This window comes from Podarcis cretensis, assembly GCF_951804945.1.
Source record: "Podarcis cretensis genome assembly, chromosome: 2".
NCBI classification, from domain to species: domain Eukaryota; kingdom Metazoa; phylum Chordata; class Lepidosauria; order Squamata; family Lacertidae; genus Podarcis; species Podarcis cretensis.
In genome coordinates, this window is record NC_137171.1 from 3071497 (window position 1) to 3095909 (window position 24413).

General features: G+C 48.6%; 1 protein-coding gene across 3 annotated transcripts in view; it reads left to right on the plus strand.

The window, feature by feature from the left end:
* The window catches only part of ITGA5 (integrin subunit alpha 5), a 71712-nt gene that overhangs the window by 39544 nt on the left and 7755 nt on the right, over positions 1-24413 (plus strand). For all 3 annotated transcript variants that reach the window (XM_079967817.1, XM_079967816.1, XM_079967818.1), the window contains exons 6-23: positions 376-421; positions 1252-1377; positions 2686-2730; positions 3619-3662; positions 7438-7494; positions 8460-8512; positions 8922-9130; positions 12992-13183; positions 14440-14485; positions 14646-14753; positions 16721-16776; positions 17755-17909; positions 18240-18377; positions 18946-19013; positions 20845-20995; positions 21828-21920; positions 22483-22559; positions 23206-23286. In XM_079967817.1, coding sequence (XP_079823943.1) covers positions 376-421; positions 1252-1377; positions 2686-2730; positions 3619-3662; positions 7438-7494; positions 8460-8512; positions 8922-9130; positions 12992-13183; positions 14440-14485; positions 14646-14753; positions 16721-16776; positions 17755-17909; positions 18240-18377; positions 18946-19013; positions 20845-20995; positions 21828-21920; positions 22483-22559; positions 23206-23286 — 1745 coding nt within the window. The remainder of the gene's footprint in view (positions 1-375; positions 422-1251; positions 1378-2685; positions 2731-3618; positions 3663-7437; positions 7495-8459; positions 8513-8921; positions 9131-12991; positions 13184-14439; positions 14486-14645; positions 14754-16720; positions 16777-17754; positions 17910-18239; positions 18378-18945; positions 19014-20844; positions 20996-21827; positions 21921-22482; positions 22560-23205; positions 23287-24413) is intronic.

Here is a 24413-nt window from a genome sequence, read left to right on the forward strand (position 1 = left end):
AGCCCCTGCTTTTCTGATTGCATCATTGATGGCTCATGTGTGACCTTTGTGAGTCACAGCCTGGTTGCTAAGAGACAGGGTGCTGAGCTGAGGGTGGTCCAATGTGACCGGAGTGATCTCTGAGTGAAGTGATGGGGATGTCAGTGGGTGGGTGTCAAGAGGGAGCGTGATGTAGCAGGTACGGGAAGTGGAGTCGTTCAAATCCCCTGAACAGCCACAAAGCTGGCTGGGTGATTGTGGGTCGGCTACCATCTCTTGGCCCAGCAAACCTCACAGGGTACTTGTGAAGATACAAGGGGAAAACTCAAGGCAAAGGTCAGGTGAACTGGCTCAGATACCTCTGAAGAAAACTAATGTTTTTTGTTGTCTTGGCAGGCTGGACGTGTTCTCCTTGGTGGCCCCGGAAGCTATTACTGGCAAGGTGACCCCCTCCCAGCTTCTTTGTTACTATTATGAAAAATATTACTATTTTGGCAATATTTATTTGATCCTTATTTCACTGGTCCAGCTGATTGAGATTTATATATTTATTTAGCTGATCAAGTGCCTCCTTTTCAAACGCACCTTCTTAACCATAAGGGCTAGTAACATACTCCTTTCTGTTCTTTTTTCTTTTAAGGAAAAGAAAATGAAAGCTTGAGATTCCCAGGAAGAGCCATTTTTCTGTGTTCCTGTGGAATCACAGCATATCCATAAAGCTGTTCACTGCCTCAGACTCCTTGCACCTGGGGATATTGACACCCCCATTTCTCCCCCCATCTCCCACCTTCCTGTCCCCCAAATTCAGGATAACTTCATTCATTCATCCATTCAGTGTTTATCTGTCCTCTCCTCCAAGGAGCCAGAGGTGGCACACAGAATAACTTCCTGTTATGTTGTTATTATTATTGTAGTTCTATTGTCGGTGTTTATTATATAGTATGTTCTTTAAAAAATGTCCTTGTATGTAAACAGTCCTGAGATCTCTTTTGATGAAGGACTGTTTAGAAATTATTTGGCTAGGTTTTACTCACAGTAGGTCCCCTGAAATTATTGGAAGGGACTGAGCTGTATGTTTGCAAAGCTTTTTGGAATGCCACCCTATATAAATGAATTTATCCTCACACCAACCCTGTGAGGTGAGTTAGGCTGAGATGTAGCCACCTTGCCCAAAGTCACCCAGTGAGCTTCCTGAGGGAGTGGGGGACCTGACCCTTGGCCTTCTCAGTCCTAGTCCAACCCTCTAACTGCCACCCCCCCCTTTCCCTTCAGGCCAGGTGCTTTCCGCAGCACAGGATGCCATTGTGGAGGTATATGACCCAAATTATTTAGTCCTGGAGGCTCGAGGTCAACTCAAGACGGGTCAGGCTAACTTCAAGGCTGATGACAGCTACCTTGGTGAGTGCTGGATGGAAGGAAAGGGTTGGAGAGAGAGAATATCGTTGTCTTAGGACAGTGCTGGAGGTGGGGTCCTGAAACCCTGTCATTCATTACCATTGGCTGTGCTGCATGGGAGTGATGGAGGAGTTGGATGGAGACAGACAGACAGATATTAAATTTTACAAAATCTTTTAAAATACAATCAGAACATATCTCTCTTATCAGTTGACCTACCATCCTTTGTGCTCCTCCCTTTCCCACAATAAGAGGCTGTTGATTGATCTTGCAACAGCCCAGAAGTCCAGGTTAAGGAGGAGATGAACACCCAGAAGGCCGCAGGTTCTCTAAACCTTGCCTTAGGGGGTAGCATTTTCTTCCTGGGAGCTGGTTGCCTTTGCCCATTCTGTGCTTCATGGTTGGCTGAGCAGGTGGTTCTGGCGCTTCAGCACTTGCTCAGTTCAGAATCTGGGCCCTGTTAGGAAGGGGTGGCCTCTGATCAAGCCTTTGTCAATGGGCAGTGGACCAGAGGTTTCCCTGAACTTCAGAGTCAGCAGATCTCTGCAAGATCCAGGGTACTTGAGTTCACCCCTTGTTTCATCCATGAGGTGGGGGTGAGTAGTGTTCATGGGAAGTGTTGATATTATTCACAAATAATAAGCAGAATGATGCATAAGCATCTCTTCAGGGTCAGCGAAGACATCCTGGGATACCCCAAATGCTCTGGAATTAATCTTACTTAACAGATAGAAGTTGTTACATCACCGTAACCACACTATGATGGTGAAATTTGTCACTCCATGTCCTTTATTTCAACCCAGTCACAGAATTTTTTCACTTCCTGCTGATGCTTAGGAACATAGGAAGCTGCTTTTAACTGAGTCAGACTATTGGCACACTTTTCTCGGCACCAAGTGGCAGCTGTGCTCCCAGATTTCAGGGGGGGGGGCTCTTTCCCAGTCTTACCTGGAGATACGGCGGATTGAACCTGGGGCCTTCTGAATGCAGAGCAGAGGCTCTGCCACTGAGCCCACAACCTGTCCTTTTCCATTTCCCTGCAAAAATGACCACATGCACTTACCTTTAGAGAAACCCAGAGAGGGGCCTTATCCCATCTCCTCCAAAGGGAAGGATTTTGCCTCCTAGCGATGTTCAGCCTGGGGCCAGATTGCTGACTAACTAGTTGGCATTATGGGACCTATGGCAACCTGTGGTACCGCATGACATGCTGGGAAATGGCAGTAGCGTTTCCTGATGGCCCTGGTAGGTGTAGAATGGCATGCATCCCCCCCCCCTTAATCATGTTGTTTCTCCTTTCCCTCTCCCTAGGCTACTCTGTGGCGGTCGGTGAATTTAGCGGAGATGCCACTGAAGGTACCAATGGGCTTATTAGTAAGGGAAGATACTTTCAGCATGGGTGGTAGGGCTGGTTTGGAGAGCAAAGAATCTAGAATTGTAGAGGTCCTCTAGTCCACCCCCCTGCCATGCAGGAATCTCATCCACGAGAGACTGCCATCCAAAATCTCCTAAAAACCCTTCAAGGAAGGAGAGTCCACCACCTCCTGAGGGAGACCATTCCACTGTCAAACAGCTCTTATTTTCAGAATGCTCTTCCTGATGTTAAGTCGGAATCTCCTTTCTTGTAACTTGAATCGGTTGGTACAAGTCCTACCCCCCAGGGCAAGAGAAATCAAGCCGGCTCAATCTTCCATGTGACAGTCCAGTTTATGTGTACCTTGTGTCAAAAATATTTACCTCCATTGCATTCTGAGTAAATAACACACATCAAGATTTCAAAATGTTGCATAATTCTACCCCTCCCCCCAAGACAATAAATAGGTTTTCAAATAAATTATAATAACTTTATTTCTATTTTTTTGTTAGAAATTGTGGAGGGAATATTGGAATGCAAAATAAGAGTGCAATTATGAGGGCAGTAGGAGAGAGATTGGGGTTCATATTATTATTATTATTATTATTATTATTGTTGTTGTTGTTGTTGTTATTATTATTATTATTATTTTATAACCCACCTTTTCCCATGACAGGGACTCATAATAAGGGCTTGGGATTAGTAAATAGTGCACTGCATTATTATCTGGTTTCTTAAAAGTCATACTGTATGTATGTATTTTCCTCCTCTCCCATGAGGGCTCTTCCAGGGTCTAGGATCTGTGCCATATTCTGCTGTTCACAGTGTGCTTGCAGCAGTTCGGACTCCTGCTGCCACTGATTGCATTGTGTTCCTTTGCTCTCTTGCAGACTTTGTGGCTGGCGTTCCTAAAGGAAACCTGACTTATGGATATGTAAGAGCCAAACCCGTGCCTCCTTTCTCCCCACTCTCTGTGTGTACTGTAACTCTTAGTCTTCCTGGCAACCTTTGCATCATTTGGCTGAGTGTCCCTGTCCCCCGCCTGCTTTGTAGAGCTGGAACATTGGCCATACAGTAATTCCCTTGAAAATATGCTCTAGGGGCTAGCACAGAATTTGGCAGCAGACCTTTTGTGGATGGCAGGTGGATTGTCAGGAACTTCTGTAAAAGTGCTCCAGATGCCCCTCACCACCTTCCTCAGCAGGTGCACAAGATGCTGCCTCAGGTTCTTCCAGCTGCAAGCTAATCTACAAGAGTGTTTATTTAAAAAATTGCTATACAGCTTGGACCTTAAAAGAACAACTTCCTCAGATCTCCACTTCTGCTCATAACCAGGAACATTCTCTTAACAACTTCTGATATAAGTCGTTGAGACCTTCTTAATGCCTGATCCACAAACTGGAAAGTTCTTCCCCCAAAAATACTTTCCAGGGGCTGAAACAGAGCAGTTTCATTGGCTAGCCTAATCCAGTGCTCTTCAACCTTGGGTCCCCAGACTGTTGGACTACAACTCCCATGATCCCCAGCCAGTTTAGCCAGGCTAGGGGTGATGGGAGTTGTAGTCTAACAGCATCTGAGGCCGCAAGGCTGAAGTACACTGGCCTAAACCAACGGGATAACCTCTGGGTTGTAGCTGGACTACAATCCCCTAATCCCTGAGGACGCTGGCTTTCACCGATGGAAGGTGGAGTCCAGCAATCTCTGGAGGTTTTGCAACCAGGTTGCTGAAGGCTGCCTGAGAAATACCGTATTTTTCGCCCTATAGGATGCACTTTTCCCCCCTCCAAAAATGAAGGGGAAATCTGTGCGTCCTATGGGGTGAATACAGGCTTTCGCTGAAGCTTGGAGAGTGAGAGGGGTCAGTGCGCACTGACCCCTCTCGCTCTCCAGGCTTCAGGAAGCTATCAGCAAGCCTGAGGAACCCACGGGAGTTCCCGAAGGGCTCCCTAGGCTGCGGATAGCAGCCTGCTGCACGGAGCGCGGGGCGCACTGAAGCAGAGCGCCCCGTGCTTCCGGCAGACATCGGGCAGCCCCACAAGCTCGGGGGACAGTGGGGAGGCGGAGCGCCGCCATACCGCTGTTCCCCGACCTGGTTTGGATTCCCTGACCTGGTTTGCCTCAAAAAACTAGGTGCGTCTTATGGGACGAAAAATACGGTACTCGTTATCTCCTTTCTACTTGGGTTACTAATGGGTAAATAGGGGACCAGACCCAGAGGGTGAAATTCAAAGTAGCATTCAGGAAACTGCTCTATTGGCGCAGCCTGATGGAACCACCTCCTTTTCTGGGGGTTATCCCAAGCCCCCACCCCAAGCCGACTGGGGGGTGGGCACTGGGGAAGGGAAGTGAACCGTGTTGTGCTAGCAGGACTCTCTGAATCCAGCCCATAAAGTAGTACTGGTAGCATTATTTATGTTTTTATGTTTTTATTTTTTAAAGTTGTTTAAAAGCCATTTGAAATCTCAATACATTCTTCATTTTTCTTTGCAATGCAGCAAGCAGTCAGTTGCTTCTGAGTCAAGGCTGGTCTATTAGGGCACTGCTCCACCAACCTCCGTCTCCCCCCAGTCAGGGGCATCATGTGTAGGGGGTGCAGCCGGGGTGAAGGCTTGCCACATTTTTCTCGGGGGGGGGGTGCATTTGGCTCCTCCTGCTGCTCTGACAACCCTGCAGCACTTTGCGAGGCTGGAATCTGATCTGAATGCTTCGCTGGGCAAAGCTGGCAAGGCTGTGATTGAAGGGCACATTGCTGTTGCATCCTTCTCACACCGCCCTGCCATCCCTGAGCTGCTTTGCGACGCTGGGATGGTGCAAGGGCTGTGCCACCCAGCTGAGCTCCACCCTGCGCGGGCAGGCAGGTGACACAGCATGGCCCTTCTTGACTCCAGTGGGGGATCACTCCAGCAGCAAGGGCTGGGCTGGCGCGGCAGGCTCCATTCATCCTCTGCCCACCCCACCCCCTGCACGCACGCACGCCACGGGCACTGGCAAACCATGCTATGGCTCTGCCCCTAGCCAGTCCCCACCTGCTTATAACCAGTCCTGGGGGTGGCAGTGGGCCACCAAACTCCTTTCTCCTTAGTCTCAGTGTTGCCCTTGTACAACTCAGGAGAGAGGTGGATGGAGACAGAACCAGAATTAGGTGGCTCTGCCAGCCTTGTGCTCTGGCTCCAACCACTGTTGGCCTGCCAGCCTTCTGCCCTACCCGTCCCAGTGGGCACCGGCCTCCGCTGCTCCTTCCCAGAAGTTCCATGAGAGGCATGTCTGGCCACATCCGGGCTGAAGAGTCCTGTGCTGGGGCTTTGTGGTGCCATGGCATCAACCGGTGTGGCATTTCCCCTTCCCGTGTGGTTAGGGGAGGGCCCCACTCACAGGAAGGTGCAAGGTGAAAGTGGGTGTCATCCCACCTGGAGACGCTGGTGTGCTCTTTGGCTCCCGTGATCCCTTGCCATTGTGACTTTTCCCTGACACGGGACACACGAGTTCACGGTGAGCTCAGTGAGATGTTGCCTCACACATGACACGCCAGCCTGTCTCTCCTCCTCACCCTCTCCTGATTCGGCACCACTCAGCTGCATGTTTGTTGTTGACCCTGTGGGTTGCTATGGTAACAGGTGCATTTCTAAAGATGAGGGAAATGTAGAGGCCTGAAACCAAACAAATCTGATTTCCCTGCGGCCTTTTGGCTGCGGCCAAGAACCAACCCCATGATGTTGTTGCAGAGGTTACTTTGGGCTGCGATTCTCTTCGCCTCTAACATGTGACGTGGCCTTCCTTCCTCCTGGCGCTGCCTTTCTCTCGGTGACCTTGCTGTGACACTTAGTCACCCACAGAGCAGTCTGAGAGGAACCTCAGCCCCACTTCTTGAGCACCCTCCTCCCAAAGCTCCCACAATACAGCCTCCGCCAACTCATTTTCTGCCACACTGTGGGATCCTTTGGGTGAGGTTTACTTCTGCATTCTAAGTTTGGGGCTGTAGTGCAGGAGGCATCCAGACTCAAAACAGATATTTTTACCTCAGGGCTGTTCTCTCTCTCCCTGCTGGCATCCCCCACAGTATAGCATTTCTATACTGTCCTCTCATAAAATATCAGGGCAGTGTACAGCAATACAATACAATACAATACAATACAATACAATACAATACAATACAATACAATACAATACATAACAAGCAATCATTAAATTGACTCACGACTCAAGAAAATTCTAATCATGTGTGAGCTCATGCACACACATATATGAGTACTACCAGTGTTGTGAAAAACTGCCTATGTGGATGAAGGAAGGGAAAATGTCCTAGTGATATGAGCAATTAATTACAGTGATTTGAATAAATTATTGGTATTATTTAAAGAAAAGGTTTCTATTTTGGTAGCCAGGACTCCCCAGCTGGGGAAGGAGAATGCGTACATGGCCAAAGCGAGACCCCGGGTCTTGGGAGCAAAGACTCCTCGTTTCCCTTTTCATCCCTGTCAGGAGAAGTTGGGTTGGCTCCTTTGCCACAACAAGCCTTTCCCAGCTGAGTCCCTTGAGTACTGATGAACTATGACTCCCTTTATCCCTGGCCATTGGTCGTCCTCCCTGGGGATTGTGGGAATTGTAATCCAGCAGTGCCTTAGTGGAGGATTCCGGCTGGATCACTTTGGATCAGTCTACATGAGACTGAAGACCTCTTATTTTCTCTTCCTTTCTTTCCTTCTTTCCAGGTCACAATTCTAAATGGAAGTGACATTCGGCCCCTGTACAACTTTTCTGGAGAGCAGGTAAATGGCTGCACTGTTCACACTGAAGCCAGGAAAGGGGGTCTTGATGCTGCAGCTGGGCTATGCCCAACCTCTGACAGAGGCCCCAGAGCCCTCATGCCAGGCTCCATTGCCATCCCTTAGGGTGCCATTCAGGTTGCCACCTGCAGGCCACACCTGCGTTGAGGTCTGAGGTTCATTCCAGGAAAGGACAGGAGCAAGAAATAGGAAGCATATGATGGTTCCTAAGATCCACTGTGTTTACTAATCCTATTTCCTCCCCACTCAACCCCCCCCCCCCAGCTTTCAGGCTACCTGGGGCCTTAGACAGGACTTTGTCTATGGTGTGATTCAGTCTATCAAAAGTACAGGATTTGGATTGATTGGGTGCAGGGTGTTAAATTTGGTTTTTCGTCCAGAGTATATACCCTGTTAGTGCTTATCTGTCTGAACAGAAGTGTTGTTGCAAAGCTGGTAGTCAGGGACGATGGGAGTTAGACTACAGACAACATCTGGAGGGCTCCCAGTGGGAGAAGGCTGCCCTGGAGAACCCCAGAAATTTTAGGAACTATCCTGTCTTGGAGGTGTGCAGGTACCATGATGGGTCTGGGGCCACACCTGCCCAATGCATTTAAAGCAGAATTATGCCACTTTGAACAGTGTAGTTTACGCTGCAAGTTGTCAGGAGATCTCAGTTCCCCTCATAGGGCTGCAATTCCCAGAGTTCCATTGTGAGAATTGTTGCTCTGGGAGGGGAACAGGGGTTTCCTAGCAATTCTTGGCCTGCTTAACAAACACACCTCCCAGGATTCTTTGGGGGAAGCGACCCTGAAGATGCTTTCGCTGTACAATGCAGATGTGGCCTGGGTCTGAGGGGTTTGTGGGGAGTAGTCTGTGGGGAGTCCCACCCTGAGCAGACAGTCTGTCACGATTGCAGGATCCTTCATCGTTGAGCCTCACCAGCTGCCTGTCATTTCCCTCAACAGATGGCTGCCTATTTTGGCTATGCTGTGGCTGCCACTGATCTCAACGGTGACAGGTGAGTGTTGAGGAAGGGTGACCGCAATCACTAGTTTGTGTGTGTGTGTGTGTGTGTGTGAGAGAGAGAGAGAGAGAGAGAGAGAGAGAGAGAGAGAGAGAGGCTTTTCTTCACACTAGAAGAAGCTGTGGAAATGTTTGACTATGTTTGAGTTTGGGAGATTTTGGGTGGGCTCTGTCTAGGAAGGAGGAAGAGAGTTGCCATGGATAGCAGAGGGAAGGGGCAGTGCAGACCCCATGGAGATACTCTGGCCATGGTTGAGGAGGGAGGCTATGTGCCTCTAGACCCTGCTGCTCTCCCACTCCCACTAGTGCTTCTCTGAACCCTGACAGTGAGCTCTTTGTACCTTTTGGATCCAGAGTTGGTATTTTAAGGCTCTTTCTCTTTCTCCTCCCACCCCACCATGCAGCCTAGATGACCTACTGATTGGTGCCCCCTTATACATGGAAAAAACAGAAGATGGTCGTGTGCAGGAGGTGGGCAGAGTCTACATCTTCCTGCAACAGCTGTACGGCATGGAGCCAGTGGCGTCGGCCGCACTTACTGGTCACCAAGAATTTGGTCGCTTTGGCAGTGCTATTGCTCCCCTGGGAGACCTTGACCAGGATGGCTACAATGGTAGGGATCTTTGACAAGGAGATGCAGGGGTGGGCTGCCCCAGATATTTGCATCCCACCTTTCGTCAAAAGTTACCAAGTTCCTAACAATTTTCTTGCAACTTGTGAGCATCCATGAGGACATTTTCATTTTATTGCTGTTGCTAAATGTCTGCCCTTTCTTGAACTTTTTCACTGTGACAGCAGGATTAACCAACAGCTTGTTAGTTCTACCCTCCCTTTATTTCACAATGCCACACGGGCATTGATGCCAGACCCCTGTTCCACTCAAAGCAGTTCTCCCGCCCTTCCCAGATTTTTCATAGCTGAGGTTAAGGTACTCTGGTGGATTTGGGGGGGGGGCGGGTTAAGAGTTAAAATTGGAAGCACACCCCAATCAATGCCAAACTGCATCTGCATGTTGTATTGTTCAGGGCATGCTTCCTGAATGGAAGCAGCCAGTGGAGAGTAACAGTTCGCACAGAGATGCAAGAGGCAGCCCCCTTGAAAATGGCTGAGCCTTTCCAAGGAGTGGGACTGGACAATCTCATCTCCCCTGATGCAGCAGCACAGTAGCATTGTGGTCCAGCTGCATCTGAAGAGCCACAGCTTTCATTTGTTTGCTTTCTTGCAGCCCACTAGCAAGCCCTGGGATGTGGTTTTGAATCTGCAGAGTCCTGATCTCATGAGCCATTATATAACTAAAAGTACAGAAGGGTCAAGCCCATCATTTCGACATTTGAGCTCATGTACCTTTAACAGTTGTGTAGATGGGATAATTTGGGCAAGAGCAGCTGTTCAAACCAGTGTGCACTTACTGAATTCCCCTTTTCTCTACTCAGCTGTTATAGGTGCTGGACCCTTGGTGATCGACTCCCCCTGCAACATAGGCTCCCATTAGGGAACCCTCTTGAACCTGCCAGACAAGTGTCCCACAAAATAACAAAGCAAAGTGGGGATCAAGTTTAATGTGGTACATTGAAAGAGGAGGCAGCAATCTGTTCAGCAGAAAATGTGTGTCTGATTTGGTTCCCCGCCCTAGACATAGTGTGCATACTCAAGATAGCTTACAGTAGATTAGTTTTCCTTTAATGTCATAGGCAAATCAGAGGGGCTCCAAAATCATTAAAGAGCAATGATTCCTCCTGCCCTTTCAGAATACGTTTATGAGCAAGGTCTGGATTCTGATCACAGCCAGATGCAACCCAGGACAAAAGTATTATAGGTATTTGTGACCCATATTTGTGTATGTAGCCGAATAGGAAAACCCTACATGTGATTTGGCTGCCATCTGCTGGAGGAGGTTCATACTGCACATTTGCATCGTGCTATGTATGTCTGGGCACACCTTGAAGCAGGTACTGAAATTCCTGGTTTCTGCTACAGTCCTGCACAAGAGGCTAAGGCCTGATGCTTTTCCTCTTCTCCATTGTTTTAATTTATTGTGTTAAAATATTTCCTTTGGTCTCACCTTTTAACAGAAGTTTCTAAAGCAGCTAAGAGAGAAAAGGCAGCAAAAATTAAAACTAATTGGAGCGGAGTGTGCATTCTTGTGTACAGATCCTGCGAAACCGTTTCTGTGCTCCTGTACTGGGGTTCCCTGGGCACAGAAGTTAGGGGGATGAGGGTGTGGAGTGAGAAGAGGTTACGATGTGTTTTTATTACATTATTCCCCACCTTTTTTAAAAAAAATGATATTTTATTGAATTTTAACAATAAAAAGTTATAAAACAAGCAGTAAAGAAAACACAAGAAAAAATACAAAAACACAGAAATACAAAATACAAAAAATACAGACACTTAACATAAAAACAACAAAAAACCCAGAAAAACAAAAGTCCCTCTTTTTTATCTTCTCCTCTTTAGTTAACTTATTTTCCTGACTTCCTCACGCCTCCCTTTTTTGTATTCCACTTAAAATTTAATTCAGCAAATTCATTAACTTCAAGCTTTCAATTACCATCAGTCCATTCTTACATAGTCTTTTACCTTGTTACTAGAACCCCTTCATTTCATTTCAATGTCATCAACATTATTCCCCACCTTTCCTCCAAGGAGCTCAAGGTGGCATACCTGGCTCCCCCCTCCTCTTCCTATCCTCACAACAACCCTGTAAGGTGGGTCAGGCGGAGAGACAGTGTCAGGCCCAGCAAGCTTCATGGCTGAGTTGCAATTTGAACCCTGGTCTTCCAGTCCCTGGTCTGACAACACTAATCACTACACCATATTGGTTCTCGGTGTGGTTTCTGGTTAGAGTACTAATGGAGGCAGCCTGGGGAATTTGGGGGACAACTCAGCAGAGAGAGAAGGAGGGTCCCTTAATCCATTTGGGCTCCTTTTTGAAAGAAGTGAAATAAGACACTTCACCATCTAAAGTGGGGAGGGATGGGGGACTCTGTAGGACCAAGACCAGCAACTCAATTTATCTAACTGTACCACTGCCAAGAAAGGCTCCAGCGGAATGAGTGGGCAAGACCAAGAGTGGGTCCAACGGTCAAGAAAACAGTTTCTGCATGTGCTGTTGAGGGAAGTGAGGGGCAGGTGGGGCTGTCCACCTGGTAAGGGAGTCCATCTAGGAGAAGGAACACTCTGGTCCTAAACCTCCTCTGCTTTGTGGGGCATCTTCAGGAAAAGAACAGACTAAGGATTAAAACCTACACAAATCTGGAGTGGAGTCTCCTGCAGCCCAGCTGGTGCCAAGCTTATTGCTCTGCTTTGCTTTGGACCACATCAGTGAGGCTGAGAGTGGGGTCATGCCTGAGCAGCCCAGGACCTCAATCCACCCTGCCCAGGCTTGCCCATTTCAGTGCTGCTAATGCAGTAGTTTGGCTTCACCCCTGGAGGTGCACTCCATTGTCTCTTGAGCCAGACAGATGCCAGCAATATAACGGCTTCCAGTTCTGGAGGTTATAACCCAGTGTGCCCTCCTCTCTCTCAGCCTTTCTGGCCTTCCCCTCAGCTCAGCTCACAGCTCAGCAGTGGTGATGGCAGTTCCCCTCTGACCGCCTAACTACCACCCCTCTCTCCCTCACCCTCCAACTTGCGCACAGGCAAGAGTTGTCAGTCACAGCTGGCTGTGCATGCGCTCAAGGGCGCTAGCATGACAACAGTCTCAAGCAAACGGGGAGAACTGGTGCCTTATTGATGGTGGTTAGTCTGTCCTTTTTTCTTTATTCCAATTGTCACTGCATTGCTTTTTTTAACCCCTGCTAAAAATTCTTTTCTTTAATCAAGCCTGTCCAGATGTGCATTTGACATGTTGTTTTTAACAGGTAATTGTGATTTGTTATTTCTTTTTTTAAAACTGCTGGTTTTACTTCTGTTTCGAAATGCTTTAGGCCAACTTGCTTTCAACACATGGGCATTTCTTTAAATGAGTGTTTTGTTTAATGTCAAGGATGGGGAACCTTTGGCCCTCCCGTGGTTGCTGGACTCCCAACTCCCGTCATCCTGGCCATTGGCCATGTTTGCTGGGGCAGCTGAAAGTTCAACTCCAAGAGCAGGAGAGGCAACCTAAGGCCCATGGGCCGGATGCGGCCCAATTGCCTTCTCAATCTGGCCCGCGGACTGTCCAGGAATCAGCATGTTTTTACATGAGTAAAATGTGGCCTTTTATTTAAAATGCATCTCTGGGTTATTTGTGGGGCACAGGAATTCGTTCATTCCCCCCCCAAAAAAAAATATAGTCTGGCCCACCACATGGTCTGAGGGATGGTGGACCGGCCCACAGCTGAAAAAGGTTGCTGTCCAAGAGCATCTGGAGGGCCAAAGTTCACCTGCACCTGTTTCATGCCAGCCACTTAAGAGGTGTTTGTAGATCGAGTGGCATCTACGCCTTGTCAAATACCTGAATGAATGCTGACGCTGGAATTTGTTCCTGCAGATGTGGCCATTGGGGCCCCGTTTGGTGGCAAGGAGCAGCAAGGCATGGTCTATGTGTACAATGGCCGGCCTGGCGGACTGAATCCCAAGCCTTCTCAGGTGTTACAGGGTCACTGGCCAGCTGGCCAGACTCCAGACTTCTTTGGCTTCTCCATGCGTGGGGCTAAGGACCTGGATGGAAACGGCTACCCAGGTGAGGACTGAGTGTGAAACCACAAGAAAGGCTGCAATGGAGCATCTGAAGCATCAAAGAGCCATAGGTTATCTTTGGTAGCTTTGCATGGATGAGGTCCCAGGTTCGGTCCCAGCTCTCTCTGTCTGGCTAAAGGCAGAAATCCAAAGGGGGCCCAGCAAACTCTTTATCCTATAGAGCAGGTTTAGCCAAGTTGTTGGACTCCCAAGTCCCCACCAGCCCCAGCCAGTGTCGCCCACTGGCCAGGGATGATGGGACTCATCGTCCAGCAATATCTGGAGGGCACTCTGTTGTCTGACCCCAATACGGAGGCAATATGGTTCTCTGTGCAATTGAGTAACAGCTTAAGGAAGTCCAAATAATATTCACAAGTGGGATCTGCAAGAAAATGTTTCCACGTGGAGTGCTCCTGTTCACTGTATCAGTCAGCCAGCCATGCTCTCTAGGCAGTTCCTCCCACCCGGGTTCCCATTCCACCCCCTTCAGCATTCTGTGGCCATCGAGCACTCTCAGTCCTCACTGAACTGTCTGAGGTTTCTTACAGCTTTAGTGGTTTTTATTTTAAGATCTCTGTGCTCCTGATACCTCCCTCGTGCATGTATGGCGCCATTTTGGCTCTGTAGGCAGCGGCACTCAAACCCTGCGTGTTGGAAATAGAGGGGAATTATTATATTCCTGATGATTGATCAGTTAATCCAACAGCCGGTTTGGGCATCTTGTATCCTAAGGAGCATGTTAACATCTGGCATAAATATAGGTCTTCAGGGAGGCAACCCTCAGAATGCTCTCAAAGGCAGAGTGAAAGCAAGAAAGTGTCCCAGTGGTATTGTAAAAGCCCTCTGCAATGGCATTTATAAACACCCACTTTATCATGAGCATTTAATATCAGGTCTCCAAAGAGACTCTCACTTGAAGGGCAGCAGTCATGCAAGGAGGCTACTGCCCTTGTCTATGTTTAAGTGGTCCATTGATACTTATCTTCGCAAAACTTGGACATAAGAGCATTATCTGCCCCTAACCATGCAGCTGTTGATTTGCCCTTATCTCAGAGGACTTTGCAAGGAAGAGCAATAAAGGAGGCTTCCTCTGAGCATGTGCTAAGTGGTTTTCCCCATAACCACTGAGAAACAATAGGCAATGTGACACATAAGCAGCTTTGAGCTAAGTTTCTCTTTTGAAACCATCCCCTGGAAAATGGTATCAAAATCTGCAACAAGATAGAGCTCATTGCCTGTCCACTACTTTCTCTCTCTCAGATCTGATTGTGGGAGCCTTTGGAATGGACACAGCCCTGGTTTACAGGTAGGCACTGTGCATAAGGACTGTGGATGGGGATGCAGACAAATGCATCTCCCCACCCCTCGATTTGGGGGAGAAGAGTTTGAAAGGTTCAGAAAGACAGGTGAAATGGTAAACACATCACAGTTCTTTCTCTCCCTCCCTCTCTTGCCTACCTTCACAGGGGCCGCCCCATTGTTCATGCAAGCGCCACTCTCAGCATCTTCCCCACCATGTTTAACCCTGAGGAGAGAGCTTGCACCCTAGAGGGCACTGGAACCCCCGTTGCTTGGTGAGTGATGTTGGAAGGAAACCACAGTCCTGATGGTCCTCAAGTGACGGTGGCAACTGTAGCTCACTTGGCCTTATTCTGAGCTACAATTCCCAGTCTTCTGGGGTAAGCCATAGGGAAGGACCATAGCTCAGAGGGAGGGCACCAAAGGTCCCATGTTCAACCCCCAGTATCTCCTGGTAGGACTGGGAAATAACCCTGTGCGAAACTCTGAAATAGGTTCCTGCTGGTCAGTGTAGACCACACTGCAAGGGGGTGTGGCCTGAATTGGTGTCAGGTAGTTTCCTGTGTTCCTGTGGCCGGTGAGCCATTTCAAAAGCAGTGTCTTTCCACACTGTAAAGGAGTATCACGAGCAAAAGCTCCCCACCTCTCACCAGGACACTTTCTGGTGTTTACCCGATAAGAGAAAGAGAAGAGTCCCATGTGGACAAGCCCTAAGAGAGCTGTGAGTTAGACCCATCTGAGATCAGTGCCGGGGCTTATCTCTCAGTAAGGGAGTCTTAGGACAGGAGGCCTTTTACTATTAAACCTGCGCTAGCATGTGCATCCTGGTGTCTGCATTTTTGTGTGTGTGTTTTTTTAATGGTATGCTACTGTAGGAGTGTTAAAAAAAACCCAACAGTTTGTAAAATTCCAGAAACGCTTAAAATGTGGGGGGCTGTCCTTTTCAAAAACAATGGCCATGGATCTACATATTAGTGGGCAGCAGTGCTGGGAGCTGGAAGGAAGCCCCCCTGTGGGTGCTTGTAGCAGCTGTCATAACCAAAGAGCTTCTACTGTTACCTAGAGGCTTCTCACCACATGGAACCTCATTCGCAGGCTCCTGCATGAACAAACCCCTAGGAGCCCTTACCTCCGTGCTTGCACTAACTCATTCACTCCAGGCAAAGCAGAACCAGGAAGCAGATAGTCTTGTGACATTTTATGGCAGAGGTGAAATAAGCTGTCACAATGGAGATCGGTTTCATGTGGTCTCCATGTGACAAAAATAGCATGTGCCTTCCAGATTTGCTCCAGCTAAGAAGGGGCTGTATTGATCCTCTAGCCATGAAAGGGGCCTGGGGGGATATTTATGAACTGAGTTTTTCAGTTGCTCAGCAACTGGAGAGAAGTGGAGGTTGCCCTGGCCACCTGCCCAACTTGACTATGAATGGGTGATTGTAATAGGCTGGTGACCCGGCTGGGACCACATGGCTGGGAGGAGAGGCTGAGTCATCCAGACAGGAACACACCCCAACCACCACCACCCCCCCACCCCAATTCTTGCATCAAGAGAATCTGCCTCTTGAATGAGCTTCCCTTTCTACACCTAGAACAGCTGCCCTGAGGCCAGGTGCCTTTTGTTGCCCTCTTCTCTGCATTTCAGTTTGTTCTGCCTTGGATCACCTGTGTCCCTGGGAACAAAGCCCAGATTCCCTTTGCTGCCCCATCCCGTTTCCTTCCTGGCAGAACTGACAGAACGTGGCACATCTTTCCTATCTCCATAGCCATTCCTTTTTTTAAATAGGTGGCATTCTTGCGTGCCACTGGATCTCCTCTATCTCCCTCCCCCCGAAGTTCTGTTTCAGCTCCAGCTGCATCAGAAGGCACCCTGTCCAGAGCACCAACCTCCTTTCCTGGCAGCGATTTCCATTTTTATAGCACCATAGTGCTTTACAGTGATTAAAGCAAGCAATCCTTTGAGGTAGGCCCTTAACAAGGAATAACCAAGGTTTCAGGACTACAATTCCCATCAGCCCATTGGCCATTACAGCTGGGGCTGATGGGATTTGGAAGGCACCATGTTGACTACTCCTGCCCTTAAATAATGTCATTCTACTGTAGTGGAGATGTAGAGGAGCCCCTGACTGAGCAAGGATCTGAACCCAGGGCACTCACATTCCAATTTGACCCTCCCTAGACTGCACTGCCTTTCACTCATTTCTTACAATGACTCATTGCTCCCCCCTTTCTCCCATGTCAACAGCATCAACCTGAGCTTTTGTCTGAATGCATCTGGGAAACATGTGCCTGACTCCATTGGTGAGTAATATGGGGAAGGGGTGGCATCTGTGCCACTGACAAGTGCTGGCATCAAGAAGTTGTCTCAGAGTCTAGCACAGCTGGTCCACAGGCATCTGGTTGACCACTGGGAGAACTGCATGTTGGGCTAGAGGAAGCCTTTGGTCAGATCCAAAGGGCTCCTATTATGTTCCTATGAACCTTCAGCATCAAGGAGGCCTTGGAGTTAGGTCAAGATCAGCTGGAGGTCAAGCCAAGTTTTCAGATTCTGGGACCCAGAAGCTGGGACAGAAAGCATGGCGAAAGCAGAAGGCTACACAGCAAGGATGGGGAACCTTGGCCCTGCAGATGTTGCTGGACTCCACCTCCCATCACCCCCAGGCAGAATGGCCAATGCTCAGGAATTATGGGAGATGGAGTCCAGCAACATTGAGAGAGGCACTGGAGGCCAACAATAAAGCGAGATGAGTGTCACAACCCCAGAGTCGTCCGCAACTGGACCTAATGGTCAGGGGTCCCTTTACCTTTAAGTGGACATATAACAAATCTGAAAATAGTATTCTCATCGTAAATTTCTTTCAGTTGTAATGAAAATGGGCAGGAAGAGCATCTGCCACACTTGTAGTGATCCATAGGCCCCAAATTACCAATGGTCCGAGTACAGTGCAAGAGTGTCCCTTCCAGATGCCAAAAATGCTGTAACTCTGAGGAAGCATTGCAGAACAATTAATAAAGCTGAATGATGTTTGGGTGGTCTGGTAGAAGTCCACCTCTATTATTGCATAAGCAATGAAATGTTGCAGAATATGCCTGCAAACAACCAAACCATCAATCTGAGCCCTCCCTGACTGCCATTTTGCTAAGAAACCAAGAGTTATATCTTGTGGGTGATCAGTACTTCTTCTGGGACTGATGTGGGAGCCCCTCTTAGGCTGCGTTCTGGGGCATAGTACTATCACATCTCGGTTGACCCCATCTTCTTCTCTCCTGCATGCGTAGGGTTCAATGTGGAGCTGCACCTCGACCACCTCAAACAGAAAGGGGCAGTGAAGAGAGCGCTCTTCCTGCGTTCCCGCCAGCCCCACCTAGTCGAGACCCTCCAAATCCGCAACGGTGCCAACTCTGAGTGCCGCGAGATGAAGATCTACCTCAGGGTGAGTCTCAGTCTGTGCCCACAAGCTCTGCCTTCTTCTCTTGGGTATTTCTGCACTTCATTGCAAGAGAAGTTATGGTTTTGTGCAGGGGTGGCTAACCTGTGGGTTTGCCAGATGTGCTGGACTCTGCTTCCCAGCACCCACATCCAGGGATCTAAAAAGGGTTCCCACAGTGGCTGGCATGTGACTGCACCTGCAACTCCATGCAGCCCTCGCAGTTTGGCTGAAGATTCGGAGGAGCACCTGTCACCCCATGGCGCAGCAAGCATTTCTCTGCAGCATGGGATCCATGCCCTTGGTGCCTTATCCCCCCTCTGTCTCTTTCTCCAGAACGAGACTGAATTCCGCGACAAGCTCTCCCCCATCCACCTGTCCCTCAACTTCTCGCTGGATCCAGAGGCCCCGCAGGACGCCCATGGTCTGCAGCCCACCCTCAACTACCTCACGCACAACCACATTGAACAGAAGGTACTCTCGGGTTGGAGGATGCCCAGCAGTTGCTCCCAGCATTCCATGAACACATGTTTGGTGCTATGGGGTACAGAAAGGGCTTCTCTCCTCCCTGGCAGGGTAGACTGCAGTGCAGCGACACTCAGCCTTTCTGGAAAGATAATAACCCAAAAGCATGTAAGGTCTACAGGACAGGGAAACCTAATGCCCTTTGTCTAGAATATGTCCCTATTCGTTTCAAGAAGAACTGCAGGCTATCCAACAGTTAATGGTCACTTTCAAAACACGACAGCTCAGAAGTAGTGGCTCAGTCTTGGACACAACAAGGAGCCAGAATTCCGGGACTCGGCAAGAAAATTCTGCCAGCATCTTTTCCCTGCCTGCATGGGAGGAGATGGGAAGCATGCAAGCCCAAGACTCACTGCAGCTTATGAACATAGTTCCACACCATGGTTTAGCTGTTCAACCAAATACAGCTTTTGTAGTTTTGTAGCTTATGTTATGTCAGCATAGTAATAGGTTAACGTGATCCTTTTAGTGTCGGCAAACAGGCAAATAGGTGTTTTTGTCCTTTTTTGCCTACCAGGCCCAGATCCAGCTGGACTGTGGTGAAGACAATGTCTGTGTCCCTGACCTTCAGCTTGACGTTTTTGGGTAAGGCTCTGTCTTGCCTCGCTCTGTGGCATTACAAACATGGAAGAAGCCAGGCAGTTTGAGTGCTGTTTGCATTCTGTTGCTTTATCCACCACCCAGAATATTCAGGCAGATCCCCACTCCCCCTTGCATCCTTGTTACACATGTTGAACCCTTTGCTTTTGTGGATTCAGGAAGGGATTGTAGCTCTTGGCACCCTCTGCAGAAGTCCTGATCTCCCTCCTTTCTTCCAGGGGTCTACTCTCTTGCTAATCAGATATTCCCTCTTACCAGCGCATCTGCATCCAGCACGGCCACGTGGGAACATCAGAACATACAATACAATACTTGCACACCTTTGGCGTTGGGGGGCCGGGGGAGCAGTGATTTCCCTCAGAAGGGTTCACCTTCAGCAGTTTGGCTCCCTCTGCTGTTGTAAAATGGAAGTGCAATTGGACGGGATAAAAAGATGGCCAAAACTATGCTCTTCTTATTACCCACAGCAACGGCTCCTGCTTCTCTGCTGTTAGCTGATCTCGTGCCTTTCCCATCTAATAGCACATGGACATAGATTATATCACTTCTTGTGTTGTGTCAGCAGCATCTTGCACACTGCTTGCCCATATGTAAATGTTTTAAAAAATAAGCTTTCTAATAATAGAGTAATTTAAAAGAGTAAGAATTGCAAAAGGCGTCGTATAAACAGAAGCAAGCTATGAATTAAGGGGAGGGCATGTGTTCATCCAGCACCAACAACCCCTTCCTATCTGAATCTGTCTGCAATCAATGGGGTGGGCTGTAGCTCCATGGAAGAACATCTACTTTGCATTATGCCTCTCAATCCCAGTTGCTGGGAATTCCGGGGGGGGGGGTGTAGTTGCACCTGCGTCCTCCTTGCAGGCTTCCCACAGGCATCTGGTTGGTCACTGTGAGAACAGGATGCTGAATTAGATGAGTCATTGGGCTGATCCGGCGGGACACTTCTTATGTTCTTCTGCATGCAGAAGGTCCAGCCCCCGGTGTCTCCAGGCAAGGCTGGGAGAAACTCCCAGAAGAGCTGCTTCCAATCTGTATAGACGTTGCTGACCTGGGCCAGTCACCTGACTTTGTAGAAGGTCACTTCCTACCTTCCTAGGGATTCAGTCCCCTTCTCCTACCTTCACAAGGTTTCCATTCCAGGGTGCAGAGACCTGAGATCTCAGTTAAGCAAATGCTAATCACTCAGTATTGGGTGCATTCAAGGAATGCTCTTGGAGGCCTTTGTTATGGGAAATATATATATATATATATATATATATATATATATATATATATATGGCACTAGTATTAAGGACAAAATAGGTACTCCTTTTTACGCAGAGAGATCTGTGCCTGGCATGCACACTGAACATACAGGCCCATTTTCATTTATAATCCTGTGTATAATGCGAGCTGCCCAGAGGGGTGGGGGCATAGCTGGATAGCTCAGTCAGTAGAGCATGCAGCTCTTAATCTCAGGGTTGTGGGTTCAGTCCCCATGTTGGGTGGAAGATTCCTGCATTGCAGGGGTTGGACTAGATGGCCCTCGTGGTCCCTTCCAACTCTGCAGTTCTGTGAATGTACCCGAGGCACTTCTGGGACTCTCTTTGTTCCATATGTCAGTCCAAAATGAAGGGTGGAGGAGAAACTGAATACAGTTTTTGCCATTGTTTTTTTAAGTTCAAAGTGATAGAAGCTTCATGTGTGAAAACAACCAGACTTGCATGGTCTGAAATGGCTTCTCTCTATATTGTACCTCCTAAAAATGGGCATCCCTGGATCTTCGCTGATATGTGTGTGCTCTCATTCTCCTTCTTCGCTGGGTCTGATGCAGGGACCACACTGTTGTCTACCTGGGAGACAAGAATGCGCTGAACCTCACCTTCCACGCCCAGAACCGCGGTGAGGGTGGTGCTTATGAGGCTGAGCTCCACGTTACCATCCCACCGGAAGCAGACTACATGGGGGTTCTGCGGAATCATGGGGTACGTGCCACCGCTGGGGGGATCTCATCCTTCTGCAGGCAAATTGCCTTGCAGCCCCTTCTGGTCGGGGGGGAGTGAACTTAATGAAGAGACTGTCCTTTCCCAAAGCTTGGAACTGAGATACAAGCACAATTCTCAATTTTTGGGAAAGCAGATATATGATGGTGGGTTCCTGAGTATGATCATTTTTAAAGGGGGGAAGAAGAAGAAGAAGAAGAGGCAGCAAGTTTATCCTTTGTGGGTTTTTGAAATAACATAGGAAGTGGTTTTGCAAAAAGGTCTAGTCCTCATGGGGTAGAAGGTCTGTGGATAGATCTATGCTAGAAATTGATAATAGGTTTTGCAGCTGCAACTATCATGGCCCCCTCTTGAGGGATCCAGAGAATGCGGTTATGGTAAGGCTGCAATGCTTGATTGCTTAGATTGGTATACTAAAATGCTCTCAAATTTCTTTTAAAAAAAATAAAATAATGTCCCTGATTTCCTCAGAGAGCAGACTTTCTGAGTCAACCTGTGGGTGGGGCTGGGATGATGACTCCACCCACCATCCCAGTCTTTGCCAACCGGATGTCCTCCAGATGTTTTAGAGTACAGCTCCCCGCGGTCCCAGCTAGTGTGGTCCCTTGCACCCTTAGCAAGGAGGTGCATCAACGCCATGCTCTGGGGAAAAAACACACTTTACTGCAATAGCCACATGAGAAATTGCTACATTTGATGCGACCCAAATACTTGAAGCATCTGTCGCGAGGGTGAGGCAATGCACCAACCCCTGAGCTCAAGCAGAGGCAAGTCCACCCTCCTCTTCTCACCCTTGTTCCCTTCTGTCTTCTAGAACCTTTCCAGCCTGAGCTGCCACTATGACACGGTGAATGACACCAACATGGTTTTCTGTGACCTCGGCAATCCAATGAAGGCAGGCACCAGTGTGAGTGTCTGCACTCCATGGCAAGGGGGTCTTGTTAGGGGCAGGTGGTTGGAGGACTTTTCGGGCCACTTCCCTGGCGCTTGGGGTGTGCTGGGAGAGCCTGGGATACCATAAGATGAGAAGTCAACTGTGATGAAGGGATCTATGGTTATGGTGCGAAGGGGCCGCTCATTGGAGCAAGGCAAAACTAGCAAGCTGTGATCAGAGCCACTTTAATCTATTTGTGATAGGGGACACAGCGACAAAGTGCGAGAGAGCTTCTGTGTTCTTTGGGAAGCTGCAATCAGGGAGAGTGATGACACTCATAATAATGGGGGGAGCGTATATATGGGGCACAGTGCCTTTTCCTTCAAGTGGGAGCTATTTGTTGGGGGGCATTCATCCCACCTGTGTGTGAGGATTAACCAATTAGGGTAGGGCTAGCTAGGCTCACCCAGAATAGGAAGGTTGGCTCTACCATAAGGCAGAGTGAGGCCGCTGCCTCAGGTGACGCACAGCCATTGACAGTGGAGGGGGGGAGGGACACAGATACTGACTCTTCTCTTTTCCGTATCTCGCCTAGCTCTGGGGTGGCCTACGCTTTACTGTGCCTCACCTTGATGCGAAGAAATCCATCCAATTTGACTTTCAGATTCACAGGTAAAAATGAGCCAGAGAATTTCCCCAAATTCTCCCCATAGCTGCCCCTGTTACCTGCCCCAGGTCGGCGCATTGCAAGGAAGGACCAGGGCTAAATGGGTGAGATGATTTTCGGGGAGGCTTGTCTACAGAGCAGGGATTGGCAGCCTGTTTCTGGACTCCCATCATCCCTGTCCGTTGGCCAAGATGGCTGGTGATGATGGGAGCTGGGAGCCAAATGACACCTGGAGGGCTGCAGGTTCCCCATCCCTGTGACAGAGGAACCGCAGGATTCCCCAGGGCAGGATTCAACTAAGTGCAGAACATGGTCCTCTTGTGCAAAGGAATTCCCCCCTCTCTTCCCCCTGTGCCTCTTTAATCCTTTCTGGGGACGGGGGCTTTTTGCCCAAGTGGAATGTGTCCTCGCGCTCTGGTCATGCCTCTTCCTTCCCTAGGTTGATGACAGAGGGGTGTGCATGCGTCTGTGTAAAAACTACAGAGGTACAATTTCCACCCATTGCTCTGCCCACTTTTGTCTCTGGCCCCACCTGCCTTTGGGCTGAATGAAGGTCCACAACCCCTTTCCTAGCTGCTTCTTGTGTACTCTTCTTCTGTGCAGTGCTAGTCCTACATACAGTCACATATGACTATGTCTCTTTCACTACAGCAAGAACGCAAACAACTCCCACAGTGAGGTGGCTTCGTTCCCCTTGCGTGTCGAGGCCGCCGTTCATCTCAAAGCCCAGGGGTGAGTGTGACGCCAGAAGCAAAGTGTTTGGCATGGTCATTAATTGTTTTAATAAGAAGGTGTGAGGCCCCCACATCTCCTCTTCAGTCCCCAAAGGGTAAATTATAGCTCTTCCCTGGTGAAGCCCCGTCTCTCTTTGGGAGGGATATACACTCATGAAGTGAGGTCTGCTCGTTCATTGAGACTTTCCCCTCTGCCTCCCTCTTTGCTCGCCCTGGGGGTTCCCTCAACCCTCTAGCTCATATTTGTGGGCGGTGTGGGGAGAGGAGAGGGGGGAAAGCCCTTGTTGAGCTAGAGGAAGCCCCTGCATTGGCTTCTGCGCTCAGGACTAGTTAGCTGAATCTCACCCGATGCTCAGATCCTTTGTAGCAGCCCCAAGAAGCAGGTCTAGGAATCCTGTATCTGAATTAGCACTACGACAACGCTCCAGACGCTTCGGTTTAGCTGGTTCACACTCAATCTGTTTTCCCCACGGGAGGCTGGGCTAGTCAGAGGATATCTGTGATCGAGGGGGAGCATAAGAGAGCAGGTGGTCCTTTAGGAACTTTGGACTTTGTGAATTAATACAAGAACCTTGAAGCTGCCCTGCAGTGAATTGGCAACCAGCACAGTTCTCTCAGCAGCAGAAAGTCGTGCTGCCAGTAATTCTTATTTACTTCATTTAATCTGCTCCTGTGAGCCACACGAGCTGTAAATAGCCACACGAGCTGTTTCAGTAAGTAGACAAATCCAAATACACATAAAGCTTCTGCATCAGAAACTCTTTTGTTTCAGTAAGTAGACAAATCCAAATACACATAAAGCATATTAACAAAAATGTTTGATGTTTTATAGTGTTTTTAATATTTTGTTGGGAGCCACCTAGAGTGGCTGGGCAACCCAGTCAGATGGGCAGCCTGTTGTTGTTGTTCTTGTTAATTTACTATTTTTTCCTCTTGGATGTTATCATCACCTTTTTGGAGAATCTAGGTTAGCTGCCTGGAACAATTTATGGAGCAATAAAAATATTTCAATAAATAAATGATACCAATGCCAGAGATCTTACAATTTGATATTGCTGAGGAAAAGTGGGCTAGGAAAAGGATCTTCATTTTGAAATTACCAAAGAGAGATTTTTTAAAAGTTGC